The sequence below is a fragment of the Nothobranchius furzeri genome, chromosome 13 (genome assembly GCF_043380555.1).
Source record: "Nothobranchius furzeri strain GRZ-AD chromosome 13, NfurGRZ-RIMD1, whole genome shotgun sequence".
In the NCBI taxonomy this organism is placed as follows: Eukaryota; Metazoa; Chordata; class Actinopteri; order Cyprinodontiformes; family Nothobranchiidae; genus Nothobranchius; species Nothobranchius furzeri.
The window spans coordinates 49,745,258-49,760,363 of record NC_091753.1 but is presented as its reverse complement, the minus strand read 5'-3'; the positions used below and the strand labels follow the sequence as shown (position 1 = coordinate 49,760,363).

Sequence of the window (15,106 nt, the reverse complement as noted above, 5' to 3'; positions counted from 1 at the left end):
GGCCCATCCATCCAATGGTCCAGCTATCCATCCATCCATCCATCCAATGGTCCAGCTATCCATCCATCCATCCATCCATCCATCCATCCATCCATCCATCCATCCATCCATCCATCCAATGGTCCAGCTATCCATCCATCCATCCAATGGTCCATCCATCCATCCATCCATCCATCCAATGGTCCAGCTATCCATCCGATGGGCCATCCATCCATTCATCCTACCAACCGATGATCTGTCCATCCATCCATCCACCCATCCAATTGATAGTCTATCCAACCCGATGGTCAGTCCATCCAACTGATGGTCCGTCCATCCATCCATCCATCCATCCATCCAAGCTTGGATCTCGAAACTAACAGTTCCAGGAGGGAAACCCAAACATCGCTCTCCCCACCAACCCCTCTCCATCTCCTCCTGGAGCATTCTAAGGCCTTCTGAGGCCAAAGAGGATATCTCCTCCCTCTGATGATTTTTTTGGTCTGCTTGAGGGTCTCCTCTCAGTGGGACAAGTCCTGAAAACCTCTAGGAGATGACCAGTAGGGATCCTAATTAGATCAGTCAAACTGATTTCATTCTGGATCTTGTGTTTTCAGTTACGGCCCAAGTTTCATGTCCACAAGACGAACCACTGATGCATGAGCTCAGCTCCATCTTTACTACGACAGACAGAAGCGGTGCCCTCATTACTGCAGACACAGCTCCTATCTGTACGTCCATCTCTCTCTCCATCCTCCCATCACTTGTGAACAAGACACCAAGATACTTGAACTCCTCTGCTTAACTCTCAGCTCAATTCAATTCAATTCAAATTCAAAAATACTTTATTAATCCCAGAGGGAAATTGATTGCTGTAGTAGCTCATAATAATAATAATAATAATAACCGAGTCGTCAAAGAGTTGTTGTGCATTACAATGGCTGTTGGCAGGAAGGATCTCCACCACAGAGGGGGATTTACACCTTTATTTCCAGTAAGAACCAGGAAAAAAAGAACAAACGCTAAACATGCAGTTGACTTCGCTTGAATTCAGATAAACACACAAAAGACCAAACTATCATTCTAGAGTCTAAGATAAGGCACAAATCCACAGGCTGCTGCTTATTACTGAATAAAAATGAATGCTGCTAAAAAAAAGCAGTTCCTTTCCTAAAATAAACCCCTCACTGCAATCATCAACATCAAAGAGACTTACTGGCCACTTCCAGTGAAGCATTCCGGCTGACGGCCTCTCCCAGGTAGTTCCTGGCCACACAGGTGTAGACGCCCTCATCTGGTTTGCTTCGGCGCCCATGGACGATACGTAGGAAGAAGAGGGAGCCGCTGGGCAGCAGCATCCGGTGAGAACGAGGGTCGTCCCTGTCGGTCTCCACTCGCTCCCCATCCTTGTACCACTCTATGGTGGGAGTGGGCCGGCCATCTGCCTTGCAGTTGAGGGTGGCAGGTTCCCCCTTGGAGACGATCAGATCTGACGGGTCTTCCACTATCCGGGGAGCGCCTTCTTCAAACCGAGCTCGAGAGCCTGAGTGGCAGAGGTGAGGGCAGATGTAACCGCAGACCATGGAAACATTTAAGCAAAATACTTTGATAACTTCGCAGAAACATTTGACATTTCGTCCGCGTGTCTTGTTCACATAACGAAAAGCAGAAGATGCATTTTCATGAAGCCAGCGTGCACACAGGAAACAATCTCAAAGATGGTTTAGAAAATGGTAAATGTCCATCCGTCAGGACTGTTGCAGACATGGAGTTGATACTTAGTGTAGAGCTGAGAGAATTTAATAGGAGAAGACCCAAGAAAAGAGCATGAGCTTGGCGGGAGGATATAGATAACTCCACTCCTATATCCCACTCCCCTGAGATCCATTACTATTTTTGCTTGGCTGTGAGGGAAAGGCGTGCTGCCTTGAGACCTGAGGTAAGCTCTTAGAGCACGACCAAATGTCTCCAGCAATGTGTTACAGTCAGAGAAATGAATAATTCAAAATGCTGCTGCTTTTAGGTCTACGGAGCAGATGGTCTCACCCTCCCTTTTTCTAGAAAAAAAAAAGAAGTGGGGAACAAAATGGTCCCTGTAACATTGATTATTAAGCTGCGCTGTCTGAGGCATTAAGGTTGATCCAGATCCTCCATCATTACAGCAGAGGGGCAGTCAGGAGTACCATAATGACACACATGCAGTCATTAAATTATACTTAAACCAGAGGAATCGGGATGAACCCCCACAATTGCTTTAAGCAGATTTATGCATTTTCAATGACTGTTTTGATCTGCAGGACCAGCAGCACCCCCCCCCCCCCCCCCCCATCAGGGCAGAAACCTGGGGTAAACATCCAGCGGACAGTCCCGGGTCACAAAGCAGAACAGCTGGAAACAGTAAAGCAGAATGAGGACGAATACTAATCGGACCATTAAAATGTGCCATCGCTCCTTCAGGGCATCCTGGTGTAAAATACACACGTTTAACAAAAGCAGACGTGTCTGAATCCAGAGCCTGTAAGATAACCCCTCCGGATATCATTGTGGGATTTCTTTTAGATCATATTCCATCGCATCCATGTTGTGTGAGGGAAGCTGCAGCGTGTTTTCACATGTTTGACTGTTGGTCCACTCTCCGCAGCTCGTTGAGGTGTTAAAACCCAGTGCTGTCCACGACGCAGCCGAAAGACTTTCAGACATTTGAAGTGAGTTTCTGTGTAAGAGGTATAAATAATTACTGCCTTACCCGCGGTAGATGGCTTCCTGAGCAGACTGCGTTCAGAGAGAAAGTTTTTGTTCCTCAGGATTGAAGAGCTAACAGCTAGTCTGAGCACAGCCAAAATCTAAGTGTTCTACAACCGACTTCTTAAATATCACAATATTTTATAAATATTGAATACTGAATTTAGAAGTTTTTTTTTATTTCATGCTTATTTCAGCAGGTATTTTATGACTTATTTTTCTTCAATCATTATAGTTCTATGGTCAATACAAATCATGTTCCTCTCACGTGAAGGGGTTTCAGTGGTTTTCTTCTTGACATTTTCAGTACCTTCCAGAGTGAGTCCCTTCAGGGCTCTGTCACTTTAAGAAAACAAGCTGGAGCTGACCACACCCAACCATTCCCTGCTTTGGCTGCTATTAGCTCAGCGATATCTGGGAGTGGCTCAGGGTAGAGCTGCTGGAGATGTCAGAGGTGGTTCTATGCAAATTTTCCCATTTGTGACATCACAACACAGGGCTTTTTGAAACTGCTTGTGTTAGGCACATAATTCCTAAAACCAACAGAAAACGAATGGATGGGTTTTTTCCCTTATTTGGAGGGTTTAAAGAGGCAGTAGATCCACATGGAAACACAAAAGGATGCAAATGTGAGTTTGGCTTAACCCTCTGATGCATGAATTATGAAATCTTCAACCATGATTTTTTAAACATTTTTTTTATTCATCTTTAGGTGTGAATGAAACAAATTTCAACAAATATTTTTTGTACCATTTTCTTAATTTACAAATACTTTATTACATGTCCATCTCAGTGGACAGCGTGCATTCTGAACATGAAATATGTTGGCTTGACTTACTGAAGTCCAAATGGAGGGGCTCACATGCAATAAAGTCTTCAACAGCTGTGCTTAATAGCAAAAATAAAGAAATAACAATTTTGAGTACCTGTCTACTGTAGTGACCATTATGCATCAAAGGGTTAACATGTCTGCTTTCAGAAATGGTTGTAGGTTTTGACCTCTGGATCCACAACAAGTGGTTCATGTAGCAGTTGTGGGTTTTTACTTTTATAACAAAATTTGGTGTAAAAAATCATGTAATACAAAATCGAAGGTTTGCATAATATGCACAAAGGGCTAGAAGACTGAATTTGTTTTATGACGGCAGCAATGCCCTTTGGTTTGGGTTGCACTCTGATAAGCCGTTAGCTCACGGAGGACAAAACCTCGCTTCATCCTAAAACCCGCCCTTCAGAAGGCTGTGTAGAGGCGGTGAGGCAGTAATTATTTATAACATTTACACAGGAACTTCAAAATGGCCAAAAACTCCCTTTGATAAATCCTCATTGCATGGCAATTGCCTTCTAAATACACATCGCCATTTACCAACACAAACGATTAGAAAATGAAGCTGCAGTTTTTTTAATGAAAGAAGTTCAGTGGAACAGGGACAAATAAAAGAAGTTCCTCCATGAGATCACACCTTTGTGCCGTTCAGTCCATAAAGCGCCCGCGGTGTCCTAGACTGCAGCAGACTGAGCACACTTGAATGAGACTGAATAAAATATTCACACAGCCTTTCTAGACTCTCCAAATGTAACTGGAGCAAATGGGTCACACACGGATAATACGGAGCAGCATTTCACAGCGTCTGTGACACTCGGAGAAAAGTTTCCAGTGTGCATTGGGGGGAAAATGCATTTTGGGGTCAGTGTGAATCATGTGATGAACAGAGTTTGGCTGCCCTGTCAGAACCAATGACAGCACAGCTCAGGGACACTCCCCGGGGCTCGGTTTTAAATTGTACATCTTTGCGCCGAAGCCGAGAAGGCACGTTTTGAGTCAAAGTTTCTCCCAAAGTCATCAGATACTTTGTGTACTGCAGCTGTTGTCAAACTCATGCCAAGTTTAAACTGTGTGCAATCTGTGAGCACGCTCTTTATCTTGTTGTCTCAAATGGCTTCAGTAATACAATGTTGTTGGGGTGAGTTTCTGCAGCAGAAAATATCCGGTTATTTAGTTTGAGGGGTTAAATAACAAATTAAAATCATCTATCAGGTTGCGTCCTTCATACAAAATTATGTCAAAACTGTAGAACTATCACCGCTCCCAACAAACTCTTTAAAACTCTGCTGTTTTTAGCGTTTTTTCTATCTAGTCTATTTTTTAATTGACAAATCTCTTATATATATATGTATATGTGTATATATATATATATATATATATATATATATATATATATATATATATATATATATTTGCCTTTGTATGATTATGCGTGCTCACATTTACCCGTGACTTGCTTCTGGTGCACTTGAATGTTCCCACTGAAGGACAGTCAAGAATATTTCTCATCGTATTCAGTTCTATCAGTGCTGGTTGTTATAAGGGGCTGTGGGCCCCTTCAAACTCCCACAGCACTCAGAGGCAGCCCAGTCCTTGCTGTAGGCCTCATCACAGCTACAGTCAGAGCAGGAGATTTTGACCCCTCCAAGTCCAGACTGCAAATAAATTCTTAATGCTTGAAAATGCTTGCCCCTTTGGTGAGAGAAAATAAACATTTCAAAAGCTAAAGAGGGCAAAGAAGATGACGACGGCATTCAAGCACCAGCTACTCTCAATATTGGCTTTCAGTATTAACCCAGCAACTGACTCATGCTAGCTCGTTATAACAAAACAGCTGACCACGACTCATCCAAGACCTCACAGACGATGGATGGACATCCTGGGTTACAGGAGTTCACGTACATTAGCAGAGATGTTTTCCCTTCAGATGTCTCCATCACCTGGGGAACGTTGCAAAGCAATACCCCACCAGGACAGCAGAGGGCGCAGTGCTTTTCTCGGGTATCCTGCCCCGATTACAGTCACATATCTGGTTAACAGTCTTTTCTTCATGTTGTGTTTATGTGTTTCAGAGAATTTTTAACATGGACAAATGTTTCCCTCATTTTTCGGCGCCTCTAAACCAACGCTTCCTGTAATTCTGCAGGTGAATAAACGTTGACATTTTCAGACTTCTTCTGCGGGATGTTCTTCGATCTTTTTCTGTGTCTGTGGCTAAACATCTTCCACTCTCTCTTTATTAGAAGTACAAGTGTGCCCCAGGGCAGCTGTACAATGTTGCTCATCACCACCAGGGTGTGAATGTGTGTGTGTGTGTGTGAATGACTGTTTTGCAAAGCACCTTGGGGGGTTCATAACTCTAGAAAGCGCTGTATCAAACACAGGCCATTTGCCATATAAATTAGGCTTTAACAGTGCTACACCACACACCGGAATGGGAGTAACTGCAAGAGGAAGTATTCTGTAGCACTTTATAATAACTACATCTTATTTAGCCTTAATTACACATGAACAAACATGTAAGTAACTACTAACAAATAATTAATTAACAATGACTCTTACTTAATAAACAATTAACCAATGCATTAATTAATGCTTTGTTTTTAATGATTAGTCCATTGTAAAAGCTGTTTTCTCATTTCTTATTCATATGTAACAAACCATTAACAAAGTACTTTAGAGCAACTGACAAACACATTAATTAATGCTTAACTTCTAATGACTAGTTTCATGTAAAAGCTGTTTATTTATGGCTTATTCATACTTAACATGTGTAATTAAGGCTAAATAAGATGTAGTTATTATAAAGTGTTACCAAGTATTCTTTTCTATGGGCCAGGGGTCATTGCATTTTTGTGTTATTTGGGGATCTAGTTTTTTCGTGAACACCTACTGTAGAGGAAAGTTGAAAAGCTTAGGAGTGGGTAGCTAACCAATGAGCTGAAACCAGCTTTAAAGAGGCAATGTGACAAATTCTCAAATGAACTCCCACAATGGAGCAGCTCTGGTTGTGTTCCACGCCAGCTGTTTACAGTCAAGGCTGAAATACGTTTCTGATTTAAAGGATTATGATTAAGAATGGAGTGAAAGACTCTACCGGGGCTGAGATTTTTTATCTAAATTGGATTTCCTGAACATTTAAGGACCCCGAGCAAAGGGAAGTTTTCGGATTTGAGACTTTTTAAATCAATGTCGCGGTTGATCTTAGGCATCACGTCATCATTAAGTACAAAAATACGAGCTTGTCTGCAGTCAACATCGCCATCAACCCTCTGCAAACTTAATGCTGACTTAATTAGTGCTATTTCTAGCTGCTTTAGTTCAGGCTCTTTGTTTTGTGCTGTTCAGCTGTGTGTGTGTGGGCAAATACTGTGAAGTCCTTGTTGTTTTCCGACGGCTTGAAGAGCAGAAATATTACTATGACTAATTTGGGTGCATAAATTATCTTAGATGATGCAAAGGAGACAAAAGCTGCCTTTGAACATCTCAAAAGCTACTTTGTCGCCTCTGAATATGCATAGAAACCTACATCGTTAAGCAAAAATGACATTTTCCTGTCACTATAACCTGTGCTGTAACTCGTAATGGGTCAATGAACACTTATCAAATATAGCTGTCACACAATGGGCACAATATTGATGTATTACAACGAAAATAGTCTTTTCACCTCCCAAAAAAGAACGAAAAAGAATTACAAGCTGCTTCAGGTGACTAAAGTGACACGCAATAAGCTGCTCCGGTGACAAGTGTGCAATCAGTGAAAAGTCTCTGCCACTTTGCTCACGGCAGAAACACATTTTCTTTGTGAGAGGGAATATTTTCACCGTAATGTTTGGTTCGTGACAGGAAGATTGTGGTGCAGCACTTGAAAGCACCTTTCAGCTAAAAAGGAAACTCTGTCAACCCCGTAAGTGTCAGGAGAAAATAAACATCAGGATGTGGATCTCCGTGGAGGTATGCGTTTAGTCGGATCGCATGAGCACGGCCCATTAGAGCCGGGGCCCTCGCAGATATCCGAGAGCATACGTGAGTTTAGAGCTTGACTTTATTTCCGCAAAAAGAAAAAGATGAAATAAAACTAATCTAGGACGTTCTGCTGTGAAATGGCTTTCAATTTTACAATTCATAAGCAAGCGGCAAAGGGCACTGATGAAGCATGAAGAGTTTCCAAACAGATTATTGAAGCTCCCTCGCAAGTACGACTTAAACTTTATGTCGCCGTTCAAAACGTGCAGCTTTATCTTCATCGATCTGTTGCTTCGAATGACTCTGGGAAAAAAACAAGACGACATTTAAGACGTTTGAATTAAACCTTTGGGTGCAGGGGCACCTTTGTTCGACTCCTGCAGACTTCATTGAGTGCTGTCAAATCGGCGAGTGCATGAAGCCCTTTCCAACACTCATGAGAGGGGAAATAGAGTCAAGATAAGCTATGAGAGTGAACGGCAGTCAACCTTGAGCTGTTGCACGAACGCAGGGAGTTTTGATGAATGAGATTGTGGCGAGTGCGCTGCGCTCTCAAGGCTACCTGGTGTGCAAACGGATGCGTTGGAGCAAAAGGTGCTTTTCAGGAAAAGGTGCAGCAAACCTGTCCTGAAAAACCGGGATAGAAACAAAGATAATATTTGCTTTTATTTTCCAAACTGAAAACCTCCGTTTCGTTAACAAAAACAGATGAAAGCCATTTTTGATCAAGATCGCTAAACTATGTTTTTACTAATAGTTTTGCAAATGAATTCTTTTGTGTGTCCTTTTTGCAGTAACTCCATAAACGCTCATCATTTTACCATAAGCTGCATGGTTTGATGTGAGTGGAAAGAAACAAAATCCCATTAAATTGTCTTAATAAATTCCAAACATGAAGAGTTTGGGTTTTTTAAACCGAAAATGACAAATTCATGCATTTCTAAAAAGACTTGGTTAAAGTCCGGTTCACAGCAGTAATTAAAAAATTTTGGTCATTTTTCAAGACCGCACATTTGGTGATAAAACGTCTTAGGTACCAGTTTGGATCCTACGGTGTGTGGTGTGCTGCAACTTGGCATGAACTACACTCCACACACACACACACACACACTGATTTCCCTTATGGACATTCCTCGCTCAGCCAGGATAAAAAAAGACTTTGAAGTAAACCCACATGGTGGAGGAGGAGTGTGTTTGCCCTTCAGTCACCTCGCCGTCTGATTGGCTAGATGTAACATTCAACAGGAAGCATGTTTGTTTGCCACCAAAAAATCAAACCAAGCCGTTCCAACGGGATTTGAAGCCCGGATTTATGATCGGAGACTTCCCAGCATCCGTTCAAGCGGACCAGAGTGTTCTTGGGGAAACGGTGGGAGAGGAGTTAAGTGCCCACCTCACAACTGGAGGGTTGCAGGTTTGAGCTCCACCTGTTGCGGTCGTTGTGCCCTTGGGCAAAACACTTAACCCTCCTTGCCTGCTGGTAGCGATTGGAAGAATCGGTGGTGCCAGCGATCGGCAGCCTTGCCTTTGTCAGTGCGCCCCTGGGCATCTATGGCTACACTGTAATGTGTCACCACTAGTGTGTGAATGTGTGTGTGCATGGGTGGGTGGATGACTGTGTGTGTTGTAAAGTGCTTTGGGGGGTTGTAGAACCCTAGAAGACACTATATCAAATACAGGCCATTTATCTTAAGACATCACACATGCTAGGGTTATCTGATAAGATTATCTTTAGAACATTTATAGCAATAGTGTTTTCTACAGTAGCTAAAAATAGAATGTGACGTAAAGTCACAGTGCTTAATGGGATGTAGCTTTAGATGGGTGCTTAGGGGTCTGGGTGACTGCTCAACTCAAAGCTGTAACTGTCTCCTAAATATGTTCAAACAGGAAGGAAATGCTGTTGGGGAAGTGCTAATCGAACTCTAGACACCCAGATTGAATGTAGGAGGGGACATTTTTATCCTTTTTCTAAAGCTGGGTTAGGTCTGTGACAACATGAAACAGCTGGAAAAGGAAACGGGTCAAGCTAAAGACAGACAAAGCAAAGTGGTGGCAGTTTTTATGTGCAACAGATTTTCAGAGTGGAAATTTGTTCCATATACTTTGCTGGAGGGAATGGTCCTACATCCAAGAACAACAAGCTAATACTAGCAACACTCGCATGCTGACATTTGACCTCTAACCTCTAGTGGTTTAACCTTCCACTCACCCCCGTCCTCACCTTAACCCAGTTTCTCGTTCTAAATTTCCCGTTAACCGTGTTTGAGAGGAACGATACAACTAGAATCAAAGTTTTGCATACGCAGGTGGGTTAAGGTTAGGATGGGGGTGAGGGGAAGGTTAAATTGCGAGAGGGCAAAGGTCACAATTTGGTGAAAACTCCGTTTTACTGCGTGCGTCGGAAAGTGACGTTCTGGCACAGTGCGCTGGAGCCCCAACACTTCGGAAACAAACGCTTGGTCACCCTTTGTAGGTTTTAGCCGCTGTACTTAAAAAAATCAAGTACGTCTTCTAAAAGACCAAAACGAAAGCACAGATTTTAACACAGGCTGGAACGGTTTATTTGACGCCATCATTTTGTTCTCATGACATATTTTTAGGCATATTTTATTATTATTTTTTTTTTGTCTTCTTAAAATCCCGAGGGAAATATCTTTAAGCTGCTACAAGAATTGGATCTTTTTACTGGAAGTGTTTTTTTTACTGAAGACAGCACAGTAATTACTCCCCAGGACACATAAACCATGAGTTTCTCTAGAAAACTCCCCAACTAAGAGTGAGCTGTTTCTTTCACCTCCTACTTTTTTCACTCTAACCTCCTTGTGCTGATTCTCAGCACAAACATCAGAAGCGTGACACGCTGGGCTCTTTGTTTTCTTCTTCAGTGACATCAGACAGTAAATGTGGTTCATTATGACCTGATTGTGTGTGCGACGATGATTAGATGCGAAACTCTGGATAACCGAATCGGGTCCGTGATTAATTCTTGTATTTATTCACAAAGGAAATGAAAAGATTTGCACGGAAAAAAGAGGCAGCGTGGTTAAATGAAAGCCCATTAGCACCGCACGCAGCTCTGACAGACAAGTCGTTGCATTGGTCCTAGTTGCAAACCCTGACACACGCCCACATGTTTGCTCGTGGCGTCTCCTCGTTTCCGCCTCATTGAACACTCAACAGAGGACGGGTGAGAGCTGCAAGGGAGACCGAGTTTACGTCTAGAAAACTCGATTCGGGTCATATCTGGCGTTGGTTGGCTCTATCTGTGGCGTTGCGTAACGGAAAAGAAGGCGGGGGTGTCACTAATTAGTATTTACAAATATTAACCCTGCATTCCCCCGTGGGGGAAGAAATACTCTGTCACGCAAATGCGTAAAAACATGAATGCCACAAAGGGGACGTCCCATTTAGCTTCAGATGTCTGTGCCTTTCAGCTACGGCCAAGCTCAGGGAAACACAAAAGCAAGAATCTGGACCCACCTGAGCTCACAGCTTCATATCTAAAAAATAAATAAATAAATAAATAAACCTACAGGAAGCTTAAAGTCCAACTTTTCATGCAAGTTAAGTGAGACAGGAAGCAGAAGGCTGGCAGCCCGCCTGTAGGAGCCGGTGGCTGTCTGCTGAGATTTCCTTGTCTTCTTCCTTTTTTTCTGTTTCAGCTCATTTACATACTTGAAAAGGCCAAAAACGTTCAAAGAGTTCTTGTGACATTGCCAAGAAATCTCAGCAGAGGAAGACAAAGAGGAGGAGGAGGAGGAGAAGGGGTGATAACATGAAGCAGCAAACTTAGTTTCAAAGCGGAGAGTGTGATGTGTTCTGGCATCAGTCTGGGGATTTCGGAGCCTGGGATGTTGGACATAGTCCTCCTTGTCCATCATTTAATCTCTAAATGATGTCATCGGCCACCGTACCAGGAGTCATCAGCATCCGGGAACATGAGTCAACGATGAGGCTCATATCAAAAACGTACTGCGTCGTCGTCCGCACGCAGCTTCATGAAGCACCTAAGGTGTGACGACTGCGTGGACAGAGTGGACACAAATCACGGGCATCGATTAGCTCCACAGCAGGTGACTAGCCTGGTAGATAACCACAGTCTCACCGAAGCTGTTGTTTATCTCGGGTCTGTGTGCACGAAAGCTGCAATTTGTGAAAGAGACGGTTGTTGTTGTTGTTTTTTTCCTCACGTAATCAAAGCTGCAGGGACATGTCTGGAGTCCGAAACGTAAACAAAGCCTTGACTTCCTGCTGCCTCGCGTTCGCTGGAACATATCGGCCTGTTGTATCAGAGGATCTGAAGCTGCTTTGAATCCAATTCTTTCAAGTGCTTGATGCAAATTACACACATTACTGATGTGCACATTAACCGAGGTGAGCAGGAGAGGAGGCTGCCACTCCACGGTAATGGATGTGGGCAGATGGTGCCGAAAAGTGCTTCTGATGTTGAGAGGCTGTGCAGGTTTGAATCTGACCGGGACAGACGTCAGAGTCAAGAACCTGATTCGTCTTTGAGTTTATTATCAATAAACGGGTGCATTTATAAATATTCTGGGTAATCTGGAAACAGTAAAAAAAAAACCTCAGTTGTTTTTATCTGAGGATTCCTGCGGCTTTGCAGATCTCGATAGGGTCCTATAACTGATTGTTTTTGGTTTTATTGCTCACTGTTTTAACTCTGGTTCATTTTCTCTAAAAGTCCCATTTTCTGGTATCTGCCCAGCACAAATCAGCGAGAACATAATGAAAGCCACTTGCTCGTGGAAATGCCGAGGAATTTAGCAGCAGAAGAGACAGACATTTATCCTCGGAGCTGTTGGAGATCAAAACAAACCCTGGAAAAACCTGAAATATGCCTCCAGTTGTTTCCTAATGTGGCTTATTAAGTTGTTGGAGGGGAAATATTTTACCCAGAGTTTTATTTATGGAGCTGCTCACTTCATTTAAACTCTGCAGCGCCTCTTCTTCTTTGCTGCCTGTTTGTCTGCTAATAGCGACATCCGTGAATGTGTTTGGGAATTGGAATATGATGCAACCACTCAACCAAACTCCAACAGCATGACTTGTTCTAGAATCATAAAATAACTCCACCTTCAACCATGACTTATTTCTGGTGATGTTTTTTTCAAAATAAATAGCACATTTTTAAAATTAATACTTGTTTCTGGAGTCTGTAAAATTAAATTAGGAGTTTGAAACCTTGTTTGTGCATGAAATCAGTTCTTTAAATGAAACTAAACCACTCACTGGGTAGGAACTATGAAACACAGTGAGATCTGTGCCACTGGTGGGCAATAGAGTGAAAAAAAAAATAAATTTTTTGCTAAAAGTATGTGTTATACCATTTTTGTTTTCACCTTCCCACCAATTAACACATTTTGTGTAAAGATTGAAAGCCGTGGCAGTCACAAGCAGCAAGGGAGTTTACAAAATGTCTCCAAGTGATTGCAAAGGTTCTCAGCTTGCTGTTTTAGAGACCTCACTGTTGTGTCACTGGATTTGGAAAGTGTTTGCACGGCAACTTTCTTCTCAAAACAGTCGCAGAGTCTTCTCAAACTGTGTTCAACTGGAGTCGAGAAGTGTGAGAAAAGAAAGAAAGCTTTGGGAGAGGTTGGTGATCAAGTTGCAAATAAAGTAAAGGTCAATTTGTGAGATTCTAACAAAAGACTGAAATGTTTTGTTGCCTTAATTTTAACCAGGTGCAAAAACTGAGAAACTGTTTTTTAAAACAGAATCAAAGGCATTTGGTACTCCCCTCCAATCTTTCTCAGTCAGAGAAGACGGGAATGATGGATCATGGTTACCAAATTACCAAATTACAAAATGAGGGTAAACTGAGAACCAACACAGTTCAGACTCGTTGTGACACAATTGTACATGGACGTAATTTTCACTTTAGAAGTGGGGGGGACACGGGGGTGGGTGGGGGGGGATCTTTACAGTGTGTTCTAATGGGAAACAGGCTTCAACACAAATGGTTGTTTTCTGCTTGGTCCTAGAGCTCAACCAGTGTCAATTTAAAATAGCGTAATATTGTTTTTGGATGGTAAAAAGTGCAGGGGTCAAAGCTTGACTTTGTAAAAAGTGTGTGTGGGGGGGGGGGGGGACATGTCCCCCCTGTCCCCCCAAAATTACGTCCATGCAATTGTATAACATTAGCACTTTGAAATGGCACGTTTTGCCCCACGAGAGCAGACTTTGTTAAAAACCTCTCACAGAAATGTTGCACACACATTTGGATTTTGATTCCAGCTGAACCTTATTTTAGCCATTAGTCGTCAACAGCCACAGCTCAGTCAGATAATGGAACTAAAACGTATTTTTAGCATCTACTATGACCCAAATTAGCAAACATTGTTTTTACTAAACGTCTCGAATCAAGATTTATGAATGATTTCAAGGATTAAACGTATTAGTCCTAAATTTCATCAGATTTAAATGTTTTGTATAAAATAACAAAAAAAAGTTCAAAATTGAATAAAATAAAATCAACTCCATTTGGATGGATTGTGTTTTTTCTGATGTCTGATTTGATTTCATTTTTGTATTAAGCCGTGCTTGTTGTGGCACGCGCCCATGAGTTGGTGCGCGCGCGCGCCGCAGCACGGAGTTTAATGGTTTGACTTTTCTGCGTCAGCGGAGCGTCTTTGGACCTCTCTTGCTGCCGCTGTAAGGCCACCTCAGCGCTCAGGGCCAAACTCTGACTAAATGTGGATTTACTTGACATTCACCCGTGATATTTCAACATTAATGCGCGCGTGACATTTTCCCTGTGTGGTTTTGGAAAGGATGCGTTCATTTCCCCCAGTTGGCATAAGCACAGCATTTACATCCATCTGGAGGGACGCAAAGCGCGATCAGACGTGTCAGCAGGGCTGCGCAGAGCCACCATGCGAAGGTTTAGTTCAATGTTTGATGCAAAAAAATGAGTTTTGTTTAAAATCAATGAGAAATGAACGTGAACACTCACCTGCAGCGATGCTGATGCTTGAAATAATCACAAGCAGAGAATTTCCAAAGTTCATCTCAACACTCATCAGATGCCCAGTCCTTTTGTTTCTAAAAATGTTCTGTTAAACTAAATATTCTCTAATTTGATCAAATAAATAACGAAAATCTTACACCAGAGAGACTGAAATCATTTAAAAAAACACTTTGCTGTGACTCCCAGAATCCTAAATCAGCCGCAGGTTCAGCAGCATCAGCACCACCAGCAGCATCCCTCCGGAGGAAACCTAAGAACTAAACTCAGCAGCATCACCTCGTCCCTCCCGCATGGTCACTGATTTCTTCCAAGGATGCCCCGCTGCTGCTGCGGACAGTAAACAAGAAACCGAATGAAATTTAGTCCAAGCATGCGAGACGACCTCTTTCCTCCCCCGTGTGCGCTCTGATGCAGGCAGCAGAGAGATATGCAGATATGAAGAGCTGCACATGCCGAGCTCCCTGCTATCCGCAACAAATCCTCCCCAACCTCCAGCAGTCAGGGATTTAAAGAGACAGGCGTGACAGCAGAGGGTCCTCACAAGGAAAAATAAAAGACTGTCTTAGTTCTGGTTCACATCCAATAACAAATATCAAAGAGATCCA

At 42.6% G+C, this 15,106-nt stretch overlaps 1 protein-coding gene across 2 annotated transcripts in view; it reads right to left on the bottom strand.

The window, feature by feature from the left end:
* The window catches only part of zgc:77784 (roundabout homolog 2), a 102,106-nt gene extending 87,273 nt beyond the window's left edge, over positions 1 to 14,833 (bottom strand). For both annotated transcript variants that reach the window (XM_015951146.3, XM_015951147.3), the window contains exons 1-2: positions 14,487 to 14,833; positions 1,196 to 1,522 (exon numbers count right to left, since the gene is read on the bottom strand). In XM_015951146.3, coding sequence (XP_015806632.1) covers positions 1,196 to 1,522; positions 14,487 to 14,553 — 394 coding nt within the window. In that variant the 5' untranslated portion in view covers positions 14,554 to 14,833. The remainder of the gene's footprint in view (positions 1 to 1,195; positions 1,523 to 14,486) is intronic.
* Positions 14,834 to 15,106: the final 273 nt, after the last annotated feature.